Here is a 19,642-nt window from a genome sequence, read left to right on the forward strand (position 1 = left end):
TTCGGCTATTTCATTTTGTCTCTTTTCCTGGACCACTATGGCTGGGGCAAAGTTTGATTTAAAACTGATACCCGAATTCGACGGATCCACTTCTGTTGTCGACTGGGTCGAAAGGGTTGAGCTGACCTGCAACCTCTGTGAAGTAAAGGGGGTGCATACCGTGATTCCCCTGAGATTGGCTGGAGGCGCCCTAAGTGTATATCAGCAACTTAGTGCTGTGGAGAAGGCTGATATTACCTGTATAAAAAATGCTTTATACAAGGCATTTGCCATGGATCCCTGTACGGCCTATGAAACATTTGCCACTAGGAAGCTCATGCCAGGAGAAACCGTGGACGTCTTCTTCGCGGAGCTGAAGAAACTTGCAGTTCTATTTGGCAATGGAGTGTCAGAGCAAACACTGGCGTATGCGTTTGTGGCCGGCCTTCCCACCCATGTTAAGCAACTGTTGAGGGCTTCCACCAGCGTATCTGTAACGCCCATGGAACATTTGTTAGAACGCGCTCGAGCCATTATCAGAGATGAGGAGGACCTGAGGGAACCGGTTGTAATGATAGTGCAGGCAGCCAAGACTAATGCTGAAAAGGGTCCCAGTTTGAGACCCACGACCAATGGGAGATGTTTCTGCTGTGGCCAGCGAGGCCATATCACAAGAAATTGTACTAACAAGGGGCGGGGGCGCCCGCGCTGTTTCCAATGTGGTAGTTATCGACATTTATCCCAAAATTGTGCGGGAAATGCATCAGGGGGCAGGACGTCAGCGCCGCCCTGTTCCCCGGACAAGATTTAATTGAGGCGCAACCGACAATAAATGTGTACGTGGACCAAGTGCTTTGTTCAGCTCTTCTCGACTCCGGGTGCTCACACACCATCATGAGTGCCAAGTTGTGTCGAAACTGGACAAAGCAGAACATCAAAGTAACCACAATAGGTGGCAATACGCAAGCTTGCTGTGGAGCCGGAACTGTCAAAGTCCACACAGACTCTGGTGTGGCCGCAAACATTAATGTGCTGGTGATGCGAGGGGATTTGCTGGGATTCGATGTACTGTTGGGGTATGATGCTATAAAGGCACTGGGGGGAGTGGTTATCAGAAGAGATGGGACTGTGCGATTTTTGGAAACCCCAGTGTGTGCTGCAGTTCACATTGATCGGCCTGATTTTAAGGTGGACTACGACCCTCACCAAAAAGCATAGACTGCATCGTGGAAGTGGACAGAAGGAAGGGCACCAACCGAACTCAAGAATAGCATTGCAGAGTACTCGATACCCGACGAGGCCCATAATGAATACGAGAAGGAACTTGAGGCATGGATCCAGGATGGATGGCTGATCCCCTACTCCAACAAGCTGGGACCACCCAAGGGTTTGATTCCCTTAATGGCGGTAGTCCAGCATAACAAATCAAAAGTTCGTCCGGTGCTGGACTATCGTGAACTCAATAGATACATTGAGACGTACACTGCCGATGCTGACGTGTGCGCCAGCAAGCTGAGAGAATGGCGCCAGAAGAGCTCCAATGTGTCTATAGTAGACTTGCGGAAGGCTTATTTGCAGGTGCGAGTGGATGAGACATTATGGCCGTTCCAGACAGTGTGGTTCCGGGGTCAGAGATACTGCCTTACTCGGCTTGGCTTTGGGCTGAATGTGGCACCGCAAATCATGAAGACCATCGTAAATGCAGTGTTGTCCCAGGAAAAGACCACTGAGGACGCAACATCGGCCTATATTGATGATGTGTACGTCAATGAAGACGTACAATCTGCGTCGCACATCAGAGAAAAGTTAGCTCAATTCGGGTTGGAGTGCAAGGATCCCGAACGTCTGAGGGATGGAGTACGGGTATTAGGATTGGACGTTTGCGGGAAAGACGGTACCTTACGATGGAGGCGTGGCAGTGAGATTCCAACCATCTCTGATGTTATTACGCGGCGGACTATTTTTTCCTTGTGTGGGAAACTTATTGGTCACTTACCAGCATGTGGCTGGCTCCGAGCAGCTGTGGGCGTCATCAAACGCAGGGCAAGTTTAGTAACTACAGGTTGGGATGATGTATCTGATGATGCTCTTCTAACTCTGATGACGACAGAAACCCTAGAGAGAGTTAACAAGGAGGATCCTGCCCGTGGAGAATGGTGTGTCGATGGGGATACTGTGAATGTGTGGGGTGACGCTAGTTCTTTGGCATTGGGAGTGTTATTGGAGCAACGTGGAAATGTAATTGAAGACGCATGCTGGCTGCGACCCGTGAATGATGCTCAACACATTAACCTGGCAGAACTGGATGCTGTTGTGAAGGGTTTAAATCTGGCACTGCAATGGCAGTCTAAGAAGTTACACTTGTACACGGATTCTCTCTGCGTCTACCACTGGGTGTCTGACACTCTCTCGGGACGAACAAGAGTCCGTACTAAGGCAGCCAGTGAGATGTTAATCCGGCGGAGGCTAAACACCCTGAAGAGTCTGGTATCAGAGTATGACCTGTCGGTGAGTGTAACGCTCGTGGCATCACACTGTAATCGTGCAGACCAACTAACCCGTGTGCCTCACAAATGGTATGAAGCTGTGAAGACAGGCGTGGAGTTCACTGCTCGATCTTGCGCAGTTGGCACGATTAGCTCATGCCAAATACAAAGAATTCATGTGCAGAGTGGACATCCAGGTATCAAAAGAACTTTGTATTTTGCGAGGCGTGTGGACCCGGCAGTGACAAGAGCGGATGTCAGGCAGATCATCAAGCACTGTGAGGCATGCCAATCTATCGATCCTGCACCTGAGCAATGGCAGAAGGGGCGATTGGAAGTTGAGCATGTGTGGCAACGATTAGCGATGGATATTACCCATTACAGTGGTAAGTCCTTTCTAACCCTTATCGACTGTGGACCCACTCGTTTTGAGGTGTGGCGGCAAATGACCAGGCAGGACTCAGCGAATGTTGTCCGCCAACTGTCATCTATCTTTTCTGAGCGAGGTGCGCCGGAAGAGATATTGACGGACAACGATGCTGCTTTTTGTAGCCACCAAGTTCGGCAGTTGTTGAATGAGTGGGGTGTCCGACTACGACTTCGATGTGCTCATGTGCCATCAGGGAATGGCATTGCTGAGAGGAGCTATCGCAGCATCAAGAGAATTGCTGCCAGAAAGCAATGCACCATTATGGAGGCCACGTATTGGTATAACATCACACCAAAGGATGGGAAGACACTAACAACAGCACCGGCCAATGCCATACACAAATACCGTGTTAGGATAAAGGGCATTGACACTGTCCAACCAATCGACGAGGAGAATCATAACAAATACAAGGTAGGGGATCCAGTTTGGGTTAGACCCCCTGGAAACCGGTGCACCACCAAGTTCAAGCGAGGACGAATATCTGGAGTGGTCAGCCAGCAGTCGGTCCTTGTTGATGGAACCCCACGCCATGTGCGCGATCTTTGCCCGGCTAGTGAAGTACATCCCACAACTACAGAGAGCGATGAATCATCAGATGATGAGCTGCTAATGAGTGAGGTCACTGAGCAAGAGAGTGGTAGTTGTAGTTCGTCTGATCAGGCAGGATCAGAACCACACCCAGAATCAGAACCTGAATCCGAGAGTGTAAATACAACCCTTCGCAGAAGCCAACGAACTAAGAGGCCACCCCCGGAGTGCACTCTATGTGATCATCAGATCAGGGGGGAGTGTAGTACTTACCAACACAACAAACGCCCTCGTGTTTGTGCCTTGTATAGGCATGCGCGACAACAAAACTTGGGTTTTTATAAGCGGAAGTCTCGATGTTGTCAGGAATCTACAGGCGCATGCGCAAGAGAAGGGATTGAGATAGTGGTATAAAGGCAGGTCGAGTGAGAAGGTTGTGGTTGTTGTTGTCATTGGACATTACAGTGACGCGTGCGTTAGCAGGTGATTAAGAGGCAGTTTATTTTTGTGTGTTAAGTCGCGCACCTCGGTGAAGGTCATATAAATCGTTCACCTCAGTGATGGAAAAGATGTAGATTCATAACAATGCGAAAGATGTAGACTCATAACAATGCGAAAGATGTAGACTCATAACAATGCGAAAGATGTAGAATCATAACAATGCGAAAGATGTAGACTCATAACAATGTGAAAGATGTAGACTCATAACACTGCAAAATATGTCGACTGCTAACAATAGTAAAAGGTGTCGACTGCTAACAATAGTAAAAGGTGTCGACTGCTAACAATAGTAAAAGGTGTCGACTGCTAACAATAGTAAAAGGTGTCGACTGCTAACAATAGTAAAAGGTGTCGACTGCTAACAATAGTAAAAGGTGTCGACTGCTAACAATAGTAAAAGGTGTCGACTGCTAACAATAGTAAAAGGTGTCGACTGCTAACAATAGTAAAAGGTGTCGACTGCTAACAATAGTAAAAGGTGTCGACTGCTAACAATAGTAAAAGGTGTCGACTGCTAACAATAGTAAAAGGTGTCGACTGCTAACAATAGTAAAAGGTGTCGACTGCTAACAATAGTAAAAGGTGTCGACTGCTAACAATAGTAAAAGGTGTCGACTGCTAACAATAGTAAAAGGTGTCGACTGCTAACAATAGTAAAAGGTGTCGACTGCTAACAATAGTAAAAGGTGTCGACTGCTAACAATAGTAAAAAGTGTCGACTGCTAACAATAGTAAAAGGTGTCGACTGCTAACAATAGTAAAAGGTGTCGACTGCTAACAATAGTAAAAGGTGTCGACTGCTAACAATAGTAAAAGGTGTCGACTGCTAACAATAGTAAAAGGTGTCGACTCATATTCAAAGTAAATACCGTTTTTACTAGCTTAAAAATAATTCAAAAGTTCTACATACGAATTATATATTTGAAAACTATTTTAGTTTATTGGTTTACCAAATTTATCAATATTTAAAAACAATTGCTCAGAAATAAATGAGACTTTGTGAGTTGACTAGATTAATGTGCAAATTTGTAAATATTACGCAATAGATGCTGATAGACTGGGAATGCTATTGCTAGCTATGAACAATGAAATCTAAGATGGTCACCTGACTTGGTAACTATAGGTATCTTAACATGATCTTGAAGAAATATTCAACACAATAAGTCACACCTCTATAAAGTCTATTAAATAATAGACTTTATAAAAACAATAGCAGTGAAATATCACAAACACAAAGAAAAGGGCCTTCTTTTTGTCATAAAATAAATGGTTTCCTTTTTAATTAAGATTGATAACCCTATTGGTTTACCTAATATGAGTTATTATTGTTAAGCAATATAGAAAAGAATAAATCTGCTGGGATTCAAATCAGTGTCCGGTCAAATCTAGTTGGATCAGCTGGATGAGTGAGTCTATTGCTGAAAGACTCAAAATCTGTAAGATCTCAAATTTTCAACACTAATAAAATGCATATTAATGTAAAAGTGAAAAGGTGTATTTTGTGAAAAAATAAATAATAGTAACAACTAAAAAACAAATAAGTAATGTTTGCATAAACTTTTATTCAGAATTGCTTTTTTTTCTTTCTTAGTTTCAACTTTTTAATCATTTCAAATTCAGAATGCATCGATTCTTTTATTTTTGTTCATTTTAGGATGTGGAATTGTTGATTCAAGAAAATGATGCTTTACAAAGGAAACTGCAAAGTCAGGAGGATGAATTTCGATTACAGAATGAAACTCTCATGCAAGAGTTGTCACATGTAAGTAGATTCTGTTTTTAAATGTTTTTTTGTTTTTGTTTTGATTAACTTGATTCAGATATCTGAAAGAGAAAAATCATAAAAATAATTTTCTTTTCTGTCTTAATCTTCCCAGGAAAAATAAAAGGAGCTTAGCCCCCCCCCCCCACACTCACATACACAAACATACGAGCTACTCCCACCCCATGAATACATTTTTTAATTTTAACACTTTTGTTTCCTTGTAAAATCTGTGCAACCATACAAATTATGCTTGTATTTTTATTCATTTGCTTGAACCAAATTTCAAGTTTCAGATTTCTATTATATAATAGAATTCTAAACTGTATCATTATTAGGGCTATGACAACAGCATATTCTTGTCATTGTTTTGACTCTCGAGTATATATCCCACACATTAGACACAGTTAATCAACTGATGACCATTCTATATAGGATATCAATGGATACTCACTCGAGAGTCAAAGCAATGAAAAGAATATGCTGTTGTCATAGCCCTAATCATTATGTACGAGCCCTAATTGTTATGTATAAACTATATTATTATTTCTAAACTATATGATGCATTTATAAATTATATTATGTATTTCCTTTAGAAATTGAGTTTTAAAATTAACCAAACTTGGATCAGGTCTTTATATATCTTTAAAGTTAAATTCGAGGTTTGTAAGCATTGGGTATATAAGGAGTGCAGTGGAATTATGTGTAGGTTGAGTGATGATCACAATTTGATGGGCAACATATGTAGAACAATGGAGATGGATGAGAACTCAGATGTGGAAAAATTATATTTGGATGGAGAAGCCATTGAGATTGTCCAGAAGTTTTGTTCCTTTTTTGATACCATTGGAGAACAGAGAGGAGCTAGTGCCGGTGTGATGCAAGAGCTAGGAGTAGATGAAATAAATTCAGGAGATGTCTGCCATTACTAACCAGCAGAGCGTTACTACTCTCAATCCTGAGAAGACTCTATAAAGCGTGTGCAAGTGAAATCTGATCAGTAAGGCTTAAGTATATGTGTTGGAGAGAAATCATATGGGAATAATACAGTGAATGTGCAAGACATAGATATGTGATCCCAGAGGAAGTTTACATCCGGACAGTATTGAGTGTATATGTGTGCAGAACATGAGACTTTGAAAAAAATGGATGAGAGTATTTGGATGAATAGATGGAGAACAATTGATATGATAATAAGGAAAGCATAGGGTAAAATGATAAGGATGAATTTGAAAGATGTAGAAAGACTTGGTCAGAGATAAGTTATTTTGAAAGTCAATTTTTAAAAGCTGTCAAACATGTGCTAGCATATAAAACAGACATTAAACAGAATATAATGATGATGCACTATGTTTTTTGTGATTTAGATATGCATTAATTTGTTTACAATGTATGATCGTCTAGCCAGGAGCACCATAAATCTTGGGTCTTCCGATGAGTTACAAGCATTGGCTGCACAAGTACCAATCCTCCTCCACTAAAATCAAATAACTTTGGCATAAAATTATCCTGTAATGATTAACAGATCATAATTCTTATCAAACCTAAACCAACTATTTAACTTAATCCAAACAAATAAGACATTGAAAATTTTGTGTGTCAATTAAAAAAAAAAATCAACTTGAAAAAGTACCTATTGAAAAGCCATTTAATGAAATTTGGATTTTTCCATGTTTAGGGTCAATATGAAAAAGAATCGTCTTTGTTATAGAAGTCATTATTCTACAAACAGCAAGAGAAATTTGTTAAGAGCAATCAAATAAACAGATAATCTTTGATGACTTCTTGCTTGGGAAGATGGCAACAAGCTGAACTAGAAAAGGACAGAGTAGAAAGTGGGAGAAAAGTTTGGATATTATCTTCGTAATCAACAATTTCTCTTCAGATCTTAGATATGACAACAAAAGCAGGATTGAATCTCTATAGTAAAATTTATAAAGTTATTGGTTTTCTTTCTTTTACAACATATCAACCCTTTTTTGTTATTTCATGTAAAACTACAACACCTGTTGTAAAGAGTTCATTGTTTAATTTTAAGTGAATACACTTTGAAATTTACTCATAGCTAAAGGAACATTGCTGGCTTTTATGAAGAGTTTAAATACAAAATGCAATAATTACTATTTTGAAAATTGTGAACTTATCATATGAAAAGTCTTTCATTTTATCACCTTAACACACTCAAAATCATTTTGTAAACATTTCCCTGATAATCTTGCTTTTATTTGTCTTTGCCTTCTAATTTCTCAATTTAAACAATTTGATTTAATTGCATTCAAACTAATCATGTATTTCTCAACAGCTTTAGTGTGTAAAATGGCCGCCAGAGATCTATTAGGTTTTGTGACAGTATTTATTGGACTCCCTCCACCACTCCAGTTGTGGTCTCACATCTCTCGGAGAGTGAATCTGGGAGTAATAGCAACAAAATGGCTACTCTCATTCTTCAAATTGATGCCGCACCTCTAGGTATGTTTTAATATCATACACAGAACACAGGTTTTGTGAAGTGCAATGTAATTATTGAGATTTTTTTCTTCCTTTTTTGAATATATCCTTCCTGGGTTTTTTCATTTGTGGACTTCGTCATCAAAGAGAGATGCTTTCTGCCTCTAATTTAGCTTGTTAAGTCCTATCCTATTTTATATGAATCATTCTGCTTATTTCATGGGAACTTCTAAAATATTTGCAATGTTTATCTATAAATCTCTGAAATCTGATCATTTGGCAAACAATATTATTTTCTCATGGTTGTATTTTCAGATTTATGTCTTATATAGCTAAGAGGTATTTTGTTTACACTATTTTTTCTTTCTTTTCAGTTGGTTGCCAGTAATGAAGCATTTGAAAAACGGTTCAGTAATTCTACTGATAAAAAGGAAGAACAGGCAACAACATCAGTATGCAAGACAGAAGTTGCCGAACTTGGAGATGAAGTTAGGCGTCTTCAGGCTATCAACTTGGCTCTACAGAAAAACTTGAAAGGTAACCTCCACTTATTTGTTTGTGTTGACCCCATCAGAAAAATGAACTTGTATGCTAATCATTTTGGCAGAGGTTCAGAAGTTTTTCCATAAAGAGACAAGTGTTGTTAGTTTGATTATTTGTATGTTGGTACATGGCTGGGTGTTTAGTGTGGAAATCTTCTGATGACTTCAGGTATTAGTTCAATCTGATCCCACATCAGCCCAATGTTGTTTCATCCTTTAATAGTTGATAAATGCACAGTTTCTACAAAGAGGAACAAAACAGAGGATAAAAAGTGGCACCTTCTATCTACTGGTAGAAGCCTGGAAAAAGGAGCTTCAGAGTTTCCCTTGACCTTTTTTTTAATATTGGGTAGTGGAATCTGCTCAGTAATACTAATATAATCTACTAGCAATAGTACCTGTCTCAGGATGGGTTCATAAAAATGAAAATTCTTCAGTCATTTAATAAATGCAAAAAGAAATTGGACACCAAAATATTTTGTTGTCATGAAAACTGTTATAATGAAAACACTGTAAAAATAGCTTACATGATTGTGCAAGTTATTGGCTTAGAAAAAGTTTTAATTTTCTAAGCATTAAGCCATAATAATACAAAACTAACTGTGATAATGGTGTAAATAGTAATCAGAGTGTATGGAATAATTTATAATTAGGCAAACAGCAGGGATAATTCCTGTTTTGTTTCTCTTTTCATCCGTTTTTGCCATTTGGCGGACAAATGTTTAGAAGTTCTGTTCAGGTGTGAAAAGAAATTTGCCATAGTAGTAAATGATTTCAACTTCCATGAGTTGTCTTCAGGCGAGTGATGAATTAAAAAATTGCATTTAGTCAATTTTTTGAAAAAAGTTGATTAAGATTGTTTAAGGCACATAAGCATGCCTTCCCTCCATATTGAGTTATTCATAGTTTATGAAACTTGTATTAGATTTGAAGAAGTTTTCTAACTATTAAAAAAATCTTATTCACTTTATTTTTTACATGTTTTTCATGATTAACAAAAATGCTAACATTTCATTGTCTTTATGAATTTTTGATACTAAAATATATTTTGTTGTTACAATTGAAGATAAAATGAAAATTTAAGGCGTTGTAGGGCAAATCTTGCAATCTTTAGATTACAAAACTTTTGTGTTTAATACACCCCACTCCCTTTCTGCTATCACTCCTTGTCTCATTCTCTCTTCCTCCTATCTAATATATTCAGTGCGCAATCAAGAAAGCTTATCAGAGTGTTGGTAGATTGATTAAAAGAGGATTATATAGCCACAGGAATACTTATACAGAGTAGACTCTGATTGCCTTGATAAATATTTGTTATTCCTCACTATTCTCAATGAAACACACATTTTCTTTTTTCATTGTCATCATCTTGTAGTTATACTACCAAATTTTGCATCGCTGTCATCAACTTCAAGTTTAACTTGTAAAACTAAATGATAATAGAGTTAGGGTTTTAATGATGATAGGTTTTATTTTTGTGGAAGCTTTGTCATACTGATCTCTTGCATTTATTAAAGTATGTTTCAATTTTGTGAACCTGTTGGAGGTCAGCTATTCCAACTATTTTTATATGAAAAAACATCTAAGGGCTGGACATTGAATTACTTTTAATAGAAAAAAGTATGCGTAAAATGATTAGCTATTTATTTGTGATATATTTTTGTGTTAATTGAATTTGAAATGGCTTGAGTAAAATAAATTTTAATAACTCTAACTGAAATCATTTGAAATTGAAAATGCAAATGTATGTTTGAGTGGAGTAAAGTATGAAGGTGTTAAATAAGGATGGAAAAATTAAAAATGCAATTGATCCTGATTGGTTTAGATTTTGTCATAAAATATTTTGTTAAATATTTTATGAGGTGTATAAAGTTTAATGATGGACAAAACATAAAATATCTGAATATCAAGAATGACAAAAAGAACACGTGTAAAATGTATGAACATGAAAAGGATAAAAGAACACGTGCAAAGTGTACTAGCTGTACCAACCTGACATTTTTCAATATTTACGTGCAATTTGTTTTTATCTTTTTGAAATTATAATAGCATTGTTTTCTCTTTTTACTATTTTTTTCTTCTAATCAACAGAAGTAATCGTGCATTGATAACCAGAGAGTTATCTCCGTTTTTTTGAAAATAGTAATCCTTTGAAAATTATTCTTGACTATTACCAAGTATTTTGTCGAAGGAATAAATTTATATTTTATTCCTTTTAACAGCATGCTACATGATCTATAACAAAGAATGACTCCCCTTAATCAAGTATTGCTTTAGTAAAAAAAAAAAAACTATGAGAAAGAAATGATAATAGGATTGTCTTTACTTAGATATATAGTAGCAAGATTAATAGGAAGAGCGAATAAAACAAAAACCTATGAAATAGAGAAGATTAAACAGTAAAACTAAAACAAATTATCATTAAAATATTTGTAAATTTTTTATTACATTTTCACCCCAAACAAGGCACATCGCCACTTTGATGTAGGGGGCTACTATCAGGGACATAAGCTACAGGGGTACTATGTAGGGAGTTGGGCAGCAAGATGTCGATTCACGTTACACTTGAACTTCTGCATATAAAGTAGAAACACACTGAGAGAAGTAATAATAATTAGTTTCGATTTTCACTTATGGTAAAATAAAGGATTTCTCTTGCATAAATGTTTGAATAAATAGGAGAAATGACTGGGGTAATATTCAACATCAGAATCAAATAGAAATGTTCTAATGCTTTCTCTGCTTGAAGAACTTTATCCGTACTTAATGAAAACGTTCTCAAATTTTAATGTAAAACAATGAACAAACAAAACTGAAGACATTAAACATGTCATCATGGTGCATGCGATGTTATGTTTGATTATTAATTTTATGTTCATTATTTAGTGAATAGATGTACAATCCAAATTTTATTATTAAACTGTTCTGTATGAATCCCAAATAGGATTACAGGCAATCAGTATTCCCTTTACTCCTCTTATTATTCATCTCTTTCATATATTATTGGCTGGCATTGATCAGGAATAAATGAAGATCATTATACACCCTTTCTTCTAGCCCAGCCCAGCTCTGTATAATGCTTTTTATTTTATTTAACTGCCATCATTTTCAATTTATAAATAAAGTAAAATATTGTCTTTGTACTTTATAGGTGACCATAACAAAAGCAGACCCCATCATATTATTGTAAAAAGCGACAACTTTAGTTCTAAATTAATATCACCTTTGGATTTCTTGTAAAATTTCAATTCGGAAAATTTGGAAAATGTTTGATATTAATGAAGTGTTTTGGTTTTCAATGGTATTTCTGAATAGGAAGACAAAACTGTAGAGAGAGAGAACATGTTTTAAATTAAAGATACCATGAATAATAAGAATATGTTTATCATTTTAGCCATCATGTTCTTCTGTTTATTATTGTCTTACTTTTTATAAAGGTTGTCATGAACGCTATGAAAAACAAGTATTGAGTCTGAAACATCAACTGAAATCAAATGGTTCTTCAACAAGCAGTAGTCCTCCTCACGAAGAGAATGATAATCAAGTGGATGGCATCTATAATGTTTCTCCTCAGTAAGTAATGCTAGAATGTGTGTGTGTGTATATATATATATATATATATATATATATATAAAATTCTTTTTTTTAAAATTCCATTTTCACCCCAAACAAGGCACAGTGCCACTTAGATGTAGGGGCCTACTATCGGGGACATTAGTTGCAGGGATACTATATAGATAGTTGAGCAGCAAGGTGTTTGTTCACATTACACTTGAACTTCTACATGTCAGTACAGTTAGGAAGCAGGAACCCAGAAGGGAGTTCCAACGTTTAGCAGTTCTGGGGAATAAACTATTAGAGTAGAAGGCTTTCTTACATCTAGGGATTTCTACTGTGAAGGGGTGGAATTTTGCTGCTTGTCAGGTTTGTTGGGGTATTTACTTAAAGGGGATACAAGGGCTTGTAGTTTGTCAGACCATCTACCATTAAAATACTTGTAGAACAGACAGTGATGCAATCTTTCATCGATGGGACAGAGGGCGAAGCTTAGATGACAGTTCAGGACTTGGCGACTCCTTTGAACCATATATATATATATATATATATATATATGCTTCTATTGTGTGTATTAAGACATGTTATTAAAACTGTTTTTGTTTGATCTTTTTTTTTTTTTTTTTTTTTTTTTTTAAAATTTTATGAATTGGTGTTCATAAGTTCCATGAGTTTTTGTTCTTTTTACAAGATATTTTTCTCAAGTACTTTTGATTGGATCCATCAAATCATCATAAGGCAGGATTAATCCTTGCTGTTTACAACTATATTTACTGTTGAATTTTTGAATGGCTTGTAATTTATTACTTGAAAACTAACATCTGTAGTGATGAGTTCATGTGTAAAAAAAAACACATGCAAAACAGATGATAGTTCAAGTAACTAATTTCGTAATTAATATTATTGCATGGCATGTCTAGCTTTAATGTAAATTGCTTAAAAAATGTTTAATATTTTGATATTGGTAGCATGGTATATTATTTTTTATTTTTGAGATATGGTTGGGGATTGATGAAATCAGGGAGTTTTGTTTATCTGACTGTTTCAGGCGAAGTACATTTCGGAACCCTGAGCAGGTGTTGCCACCTCGATCAATGAGCCAGATTTCAGTGTGACTAACAAGGAATGAACTGCATTATTGAAATGGGCCAAAGTCGCTCTCCCAGCAAACTAATAGTGTGTGGGAATATCCGGTGCTTGACCATGCCAGGGATGCTAATGAGAATGAGTTCTTACAATGGCAGCAGAATGGGTGGCTGTTGCCATACCCCAAAGAAGAACTTGGCCCACTCAAGGGTCTGATTCTAATGATTGCGGTAGAACAGAAGCAGAATGTCCACCTGGTACTTGACTACATTGAATTGAACGGTTTTGTGGATGCATTAACTGCCAATGTGGAAGTGTACATAAAAAATCTGAGAGATTGACGGTTACAAGAAGTCAATGTATCACTTTTGGATCTGTGAAATGTATATCTTCAAATCCATGTTATGAAGGTACTGTGGTCATTTGAAACGTATTTTTAGAGCCCAGTTTACTTGCCGAGTGGGAATGGTATTATAAAAGAATATCATAGGACCATTCAAGATTATCGCAACCCGGAAGAACTGTTTAATATTGGGAGTGATCTACTGTACATCGCCTTGCAGGATGATCTTTTACTTTCCACTGAACTCGCTGATGCACTACACAGATACCGTACCTGATTAAAGGCATTGATGCTAACCCACTGCTCGAAGCAGATGTTACTGGAGGATAAAAAGAAACATTGTTTGGGTTAAAAGCCTCCTGTGGCAAGTGCACAACAAATTATGAGTGAACATGTTACTGAGATGATCAGTCTGCAATCTGTCTGAATTGATGGATTGTCATTAAAGACCTTGTACCAGTGATACAAATATCATCAAGTAACGAAAGCTGAGGATAATAAGTATTTAATCTATTAGACATTGAATTCGATATCAGTAGCCTCACAGCTGACACAGTATTATATGAGGAGAAAGCCTGCATCATTTCTCTTTGAAAAAAGTACCTGATGAAAACACTTTCACCTGATCAATTTGTGATCATGAGATCAGGGGGGGGGGGGAGTTTAGAAAAAAAATTGTTGTAAATCTGAAAATTATTTGCCTCAAAAACGCTCACGTTTGTGTCCAGTTATTAAGTTGGTGCAAAAACAATATTATTTTCTCACATGTTACTTTTATGAATTCATTGAGATATATATATATATATATATATATATATATAGAGCCATGTTATATTACATATATATATATATATATATATATATATATATATGTAGCCATGTTATATTACACACACACACACATATATATATATATATATAGAGAGAGAGAGAGCCATGTTATATTTTATATATTTTATATATATATATATAGAGCCATGTTATATTTTATATATATATATAGAGCCATGTTATATTTTATATATATATAGAGAGAGCCATGTTATATTTTTATATATATATATATATATATAAAGAGCCATGTTATATTTTATATATATATATATATATATATATATATATAGATATATAGAGCCATGTTATATTTTATATATATATATATATATATATATAGAGCCATGTTATATTTTATATATATACTAGCGGGGGTACCCGGCGTTGCCCGAGTGTTTGTTTCCGGGACAGGGGGGGGAGTTTTAAAAAATGTTATGGTAGGTAAGTAGGAAGGATCAAACCCGGAGTCATGAGTAAAAGTAGGAAAATAAAGTATGAAAAAAAAAAACAAACATCTGCAACGTTAACAGTTCGGCCACCAAGAAAAGTCCATTCAAGTTGTTTAGGAAAAAAAAAAAAAAAAAAAAAACGACTACGGTAGGTCGGCACGAACGTGAAAATATAATGTGAATTGTCCAGCATGCTAACCACTACGCCACAGAGCACTGCAGCTTAGTTTAGTGATTTTAAATAACTTCACATGAAAGAACTACAAAGCCAAACTGGTGTTCTCTTCTCAACTGTTCCTTGTGAACGATCCCCAAACGGTGTTAAGTGGTGGCAGGGGGAGGAGGAATTTTTAAGAGAGAAAATATTTTACCACTTCCATTGATCTTAACCGATTTTGGCCGTGACTTCTCAGCAGAAAAAGTATAGAAATCTAAGATTATCGAGGAATTTAAGAAATAATAAGCCTATAACACACCTCAGATATTGTTCTGCCGTTGGTGCATATTATATTTGCATGAAATATCTTGATTTTTAATCCTATTAATGTCAAAATCAGACGGGAAAAAATGAGTTCATTTTATTTATATAGAGATATATATATATATATAGCCATGTTATATTTTATATATATATATATATATATATATAGCCATGTTATATTATATATATATAGCCATGTTATATTATATATATATATATAGCCATGTTATATTATATATATATATATATATATATATATATAGCCATGTTATATTATATATATATATATATATATAGCCATGTTATATATATATATATATATATATATATATATAAATAGCCATGTTATATATATATATATATATATATATATATAGCCATGTTATATATATATATATATATATAGCCATGTTATATATATATATATATATAGCCATGTTATATATATATATATATATATAGCCATGTTATATTATATATATATATATAGCCATGTTATATATATATATAGCCATGTTATATTATATATATATATATATATATATATATATATAGCCATGTTTTTTTTTTTTTTTTACATAGGCATCACCACATTATCAAGGCCCAGAGGCCACTCAAGGATAAGGGTTAAAGAGTGTACAGTAGAAATTGGACAATATAGTAATCGTTAGTAATGAAAATTTGGTAAATTTGATAACTTATATGGAACGGCTCATCAAGAACTTATTTACTTTAGACTTGAACACAACCATATTGTAGTCAGCCGGAAAGCAGGAAAACGGAAGACAATTCCACAGGCGTGCAGTTCTAAGAAAGAAGCTTTGTTCATGGAATCTATGTTTAGGTTTAGGCACAGATAAAGAGTGGGGGAAATTATTGATAGTGTTTACAGCTAGACGAGTGTTTCTTGTGAAAGTTTGGCGAGGGGGGACCATAGATTGAAGCTCAGTCGAACACTTTCCATGAAAATAACGATACATCAGAGACAAACTCGCAACATCTCTTCTGACAGATAGAGGTTGCAGCGAAGAGAAAAGGACATCTCCTACGAGGCTACGAAGTCTATTTTGAACTCTATCAAGGCAGGACAAGTCCTTTCTAGCAGCTCCTGCCAAGATGTGGCAACAGTATTCCATCTTTGGACGTACCTGGCTCTTATATAGATAGAGAATAGCATCAGCAGTGAGATATTTACCGGATCGATAGAAAGATCCCACCATTTTTCCAGCGGCCTTGGCAACAGATTTGATGTACGTGTTCCATTTAAGATCAGGAGTAATGGTCAAGCCCAGAAGCTTGTCAAAACTTGAGGCCTCCTAAAGACGAGAGCCATTCATTTCAATTGATGCCAAATGTGGATTAGAATGTTGATGATGTAAAGAGAGAAGCTTGGTTTTAGATGCATTAAAAGTAACCAGCCACTCCTTTCCCCATTGTACTACGTGTTCAAGATCAGAGGAGAGAGAATTGGAGAGAACTTGGTCGTTTACTGTCTTAGATGTGCAACCATAAATGGTAGTGTCATCAGCATAAATGTCTACAAATGATGTAAGGATGTGATTTGGAAGATCATTAATGTAGATCAGGAAAAGAGTTGGGCCCAGGATGGACCCCTGAGGGACACCGGCATTAATACTGTGAGCTTCTGATTTTTGCCCATCAACTACTACTCTTATGAACCTATCAGAAAGAAATGATTTAATAATTGAGAAGACATTTCCAGCTATACCATAACTAGCGATCTTATGAAGTAAACCTTTATGCCATACCCTATCAAAGGCTTTAGATATGTCAAGAGCAATTGCCCTAGAAAGATTGCCACGATCGAGAGATTTGCTAATCCTATGCGATATAACTGTAAGCACATCTGCTGTAGATCTAGCAGAACGGAAACCATATTGAGTGTCACTAAGAAGGTTATTTTTGTTGAGATGGTTGATTACTTCTGTATTTAACACAGATTCTAGCAACTTACTCATGACGCACAGGAGACTTATTGGCCTGTACTGAGAGGGGGATGAGCGATCACCTGAATTCTTAAATACAGGGCATACTGATGAGATTTTCCAGGGAGATGGGAAACTATTCTCCTTAAGACTATGTTTAAACAGTTTTGTAAGTATGGGCGCTAGTTCAGGTTGAAGTTTTTTGAGTACTATAATTGGAATACCATCAGGGCCAGTTGCTTTACTGGAATCAAGGTTTTTGATTAGCTTGGCAACATCACGTACAGATATACGTATATCACATAGCGTGTTTTCTGATACAGGAGGAAATATTGGGGGTTGGCGGCCTTGGTCGCAAAGGGTAGAATTAGCTGCAAAGTTCTTGACAAAGAGTTTGGCTTTGTCTGATGCTGACGAGATTACCTCAGGTCCATTGATAATAATTGGGATGGAGCGCACGCTTCTGTTCAGGATTCTGTTTGCTATTTGCCAAAACTGGTGGGAACCAAGCCGCTGCTCAGCTACTTTGGACTTAACAGATTGAGCATACAACTCTCTTGCGTTCCTTATTACTTTCTTACAATGGTTGCTGGCAGTCCTGAAAACGGCTTTAGTTTCCATACATCTATTACGTTTGAAGCAGTGGAAAAAGTGATTTCTGTGCGCAATGGCAGCAGCACATTCTGGAGAGAACCATGGCTGGCTGTTAGGTTTTTGCTGAAACTTTTTAGAGGGTATGAAATGGTCAATACCTACAATGTTATATTATATATATATATATATATATATATATATATATATATATATATATATATATATATAGCCATGTTATATTATATATAGCTATGTTATATATATATAAAGCATGTTTTTCGCTCTATCGAATCATGTTATTCTTTACTGTTCTCAATCTCTTCATTCATTTTTTTGCCGTCTTTTCAACAGCATTGACAAAATTCAAATCTGCAGGATTTTCTTGTTAAAACAAGGCCGAAAAGCTGCTAAGACAGCTGGTGATATCAATAATGCATTTGGCCTAGGAATCACTAACAGATGTGTGACACAACGGTGGTTAAAGAAATTTCGCAATGGTGATGAGAGCCTTGAAGATGAAGATGGTTGTGGCCGGCCGACTGCGGTTGATAACAAAGATTTGAAGTCTTAATTGAGGCCGATTCTTGCAAAACCACACGAGAAGTTGCTGTTGAACTCGAGGTTGACCACTCAACAGTAATTTGTCATTTAAAGCAAATAGGGAAGTTTAAAAAGTTGGATAAATGGGTGGCGCATGAATTGAACGATAATCAAAAAAATTATCGTTTTGAGGTGGCTTTTATGCTCCTTCTGCGCAACAAAAATGACCCATTTCTTGAGCAGATTGTGATGTGTGATGAGAAGTGGATCTTCTTCAACAACTAGTGACATTCAGCACAGTGGTTGGATGGTGGAGAAGCTCTACAACACTTCCCGAAGCTGAAACTGCACCAAAGAAAGATTATGGTGACTGTTTAGTGGTCTGCAGCCAGTCTCATCCATCACAGCTTCTTGAATCTGGGCGAAACGATTCTGGCAGAGAAGTACTGCCGACGAATTGACAAAATGCACCAGAAGCTCCAACGTATGTACCTGAAATTGGTGAATATGAAGGGACCAATTCTTCTCCACGGCAACGCTTGCCCACATGTTCCTGAACTGACCCTGCAGAAGCTGAATGAATTGGGCTATGAGACTCTTCACCAGACCTCTCACCAACTGATTATCACTTTTTCAAGCATCTTGACAATTTCCTGCATGAAAAATGCTTCAAAAGCCGAGATAATGCTGAATCAGCCTTCAATGACTTCATCTCTTCCAGAACTCTGGATTTTTATGCTAATGGGATAAATAAGCTTATTTCTTGTTGGCAAAAATGTGTTGATTCTAATGTTTCTTATTTCGATTAATAAAGTTCATTATGAAATGAGTTATGATCTTTTGAAGTTGAATGTCGAAAAATTACATTATTTTTTGCACCAACCTAATACTTAACAATAGAAAATCAAGATGGTGACTCAAGTTGATTTTATGCTCAATTGCCATGAAAAAGTAACATGAATTCTCAAAGTTTGTATGCATATTAGATGATCCTTTCAGTAACACGAGTTTGGTTGAAGAAGACAAACCGTGTATACATATTGCATTGAGGCGTGACGGATTATTTATATTTAAGGCTAAAGTAAAGAAGAAGAAAACTACATGTGCATCTTTTTGAACTTGGAAATCTTTATATGTA

The 19,642-nt window shown here is 36.4% G+C and overlaps 1 protein-coding gene across 2 annotated transcripts in view; it reads left to right on the top strand.

Annotated features, from left to right (window-relative positions):
- The window catches only part of LOC145293835 (GRIP1-associated protein 1-like), a 690,744-nt gene that overhangs the window by 212,524 nt on the left and 458,578 nt on the right, over positions 1-19,642 (top strand). For both annotated transcript variants that reach the window (XM_080140492.1, XM_080140494.1), the window contains exons 5-7: positions 5,579-5,686; positions 8,509-8,671; positions 12,114-12,249. In XM_080140492.1, coding sequence (XP_079996618.1) covers positions 5,579-5,686; positions 8,509-8,671; positions 12,114-12,249 — 407 coding nt within the window. The remainder of the gene's footprint in view (positions 1-5,578; positions 5,687-8,508; positions 8,672-12,113; positions 12,250-19,642) is intronic.

Source organism: Euprymna scolopes, chromosome 15 (assembly GCF_053919585.1).
Source record: "Euprymna scolopes isolate OS-2025 chromosome 15, ASM5391958v1, whole genome shotgun sequence".
NCBI lineage: Eukaryota > Metazoa > Mollusca > Cephalopoda > Sepiida > Sepiolidae > Euprymna > Euprymna scolopes.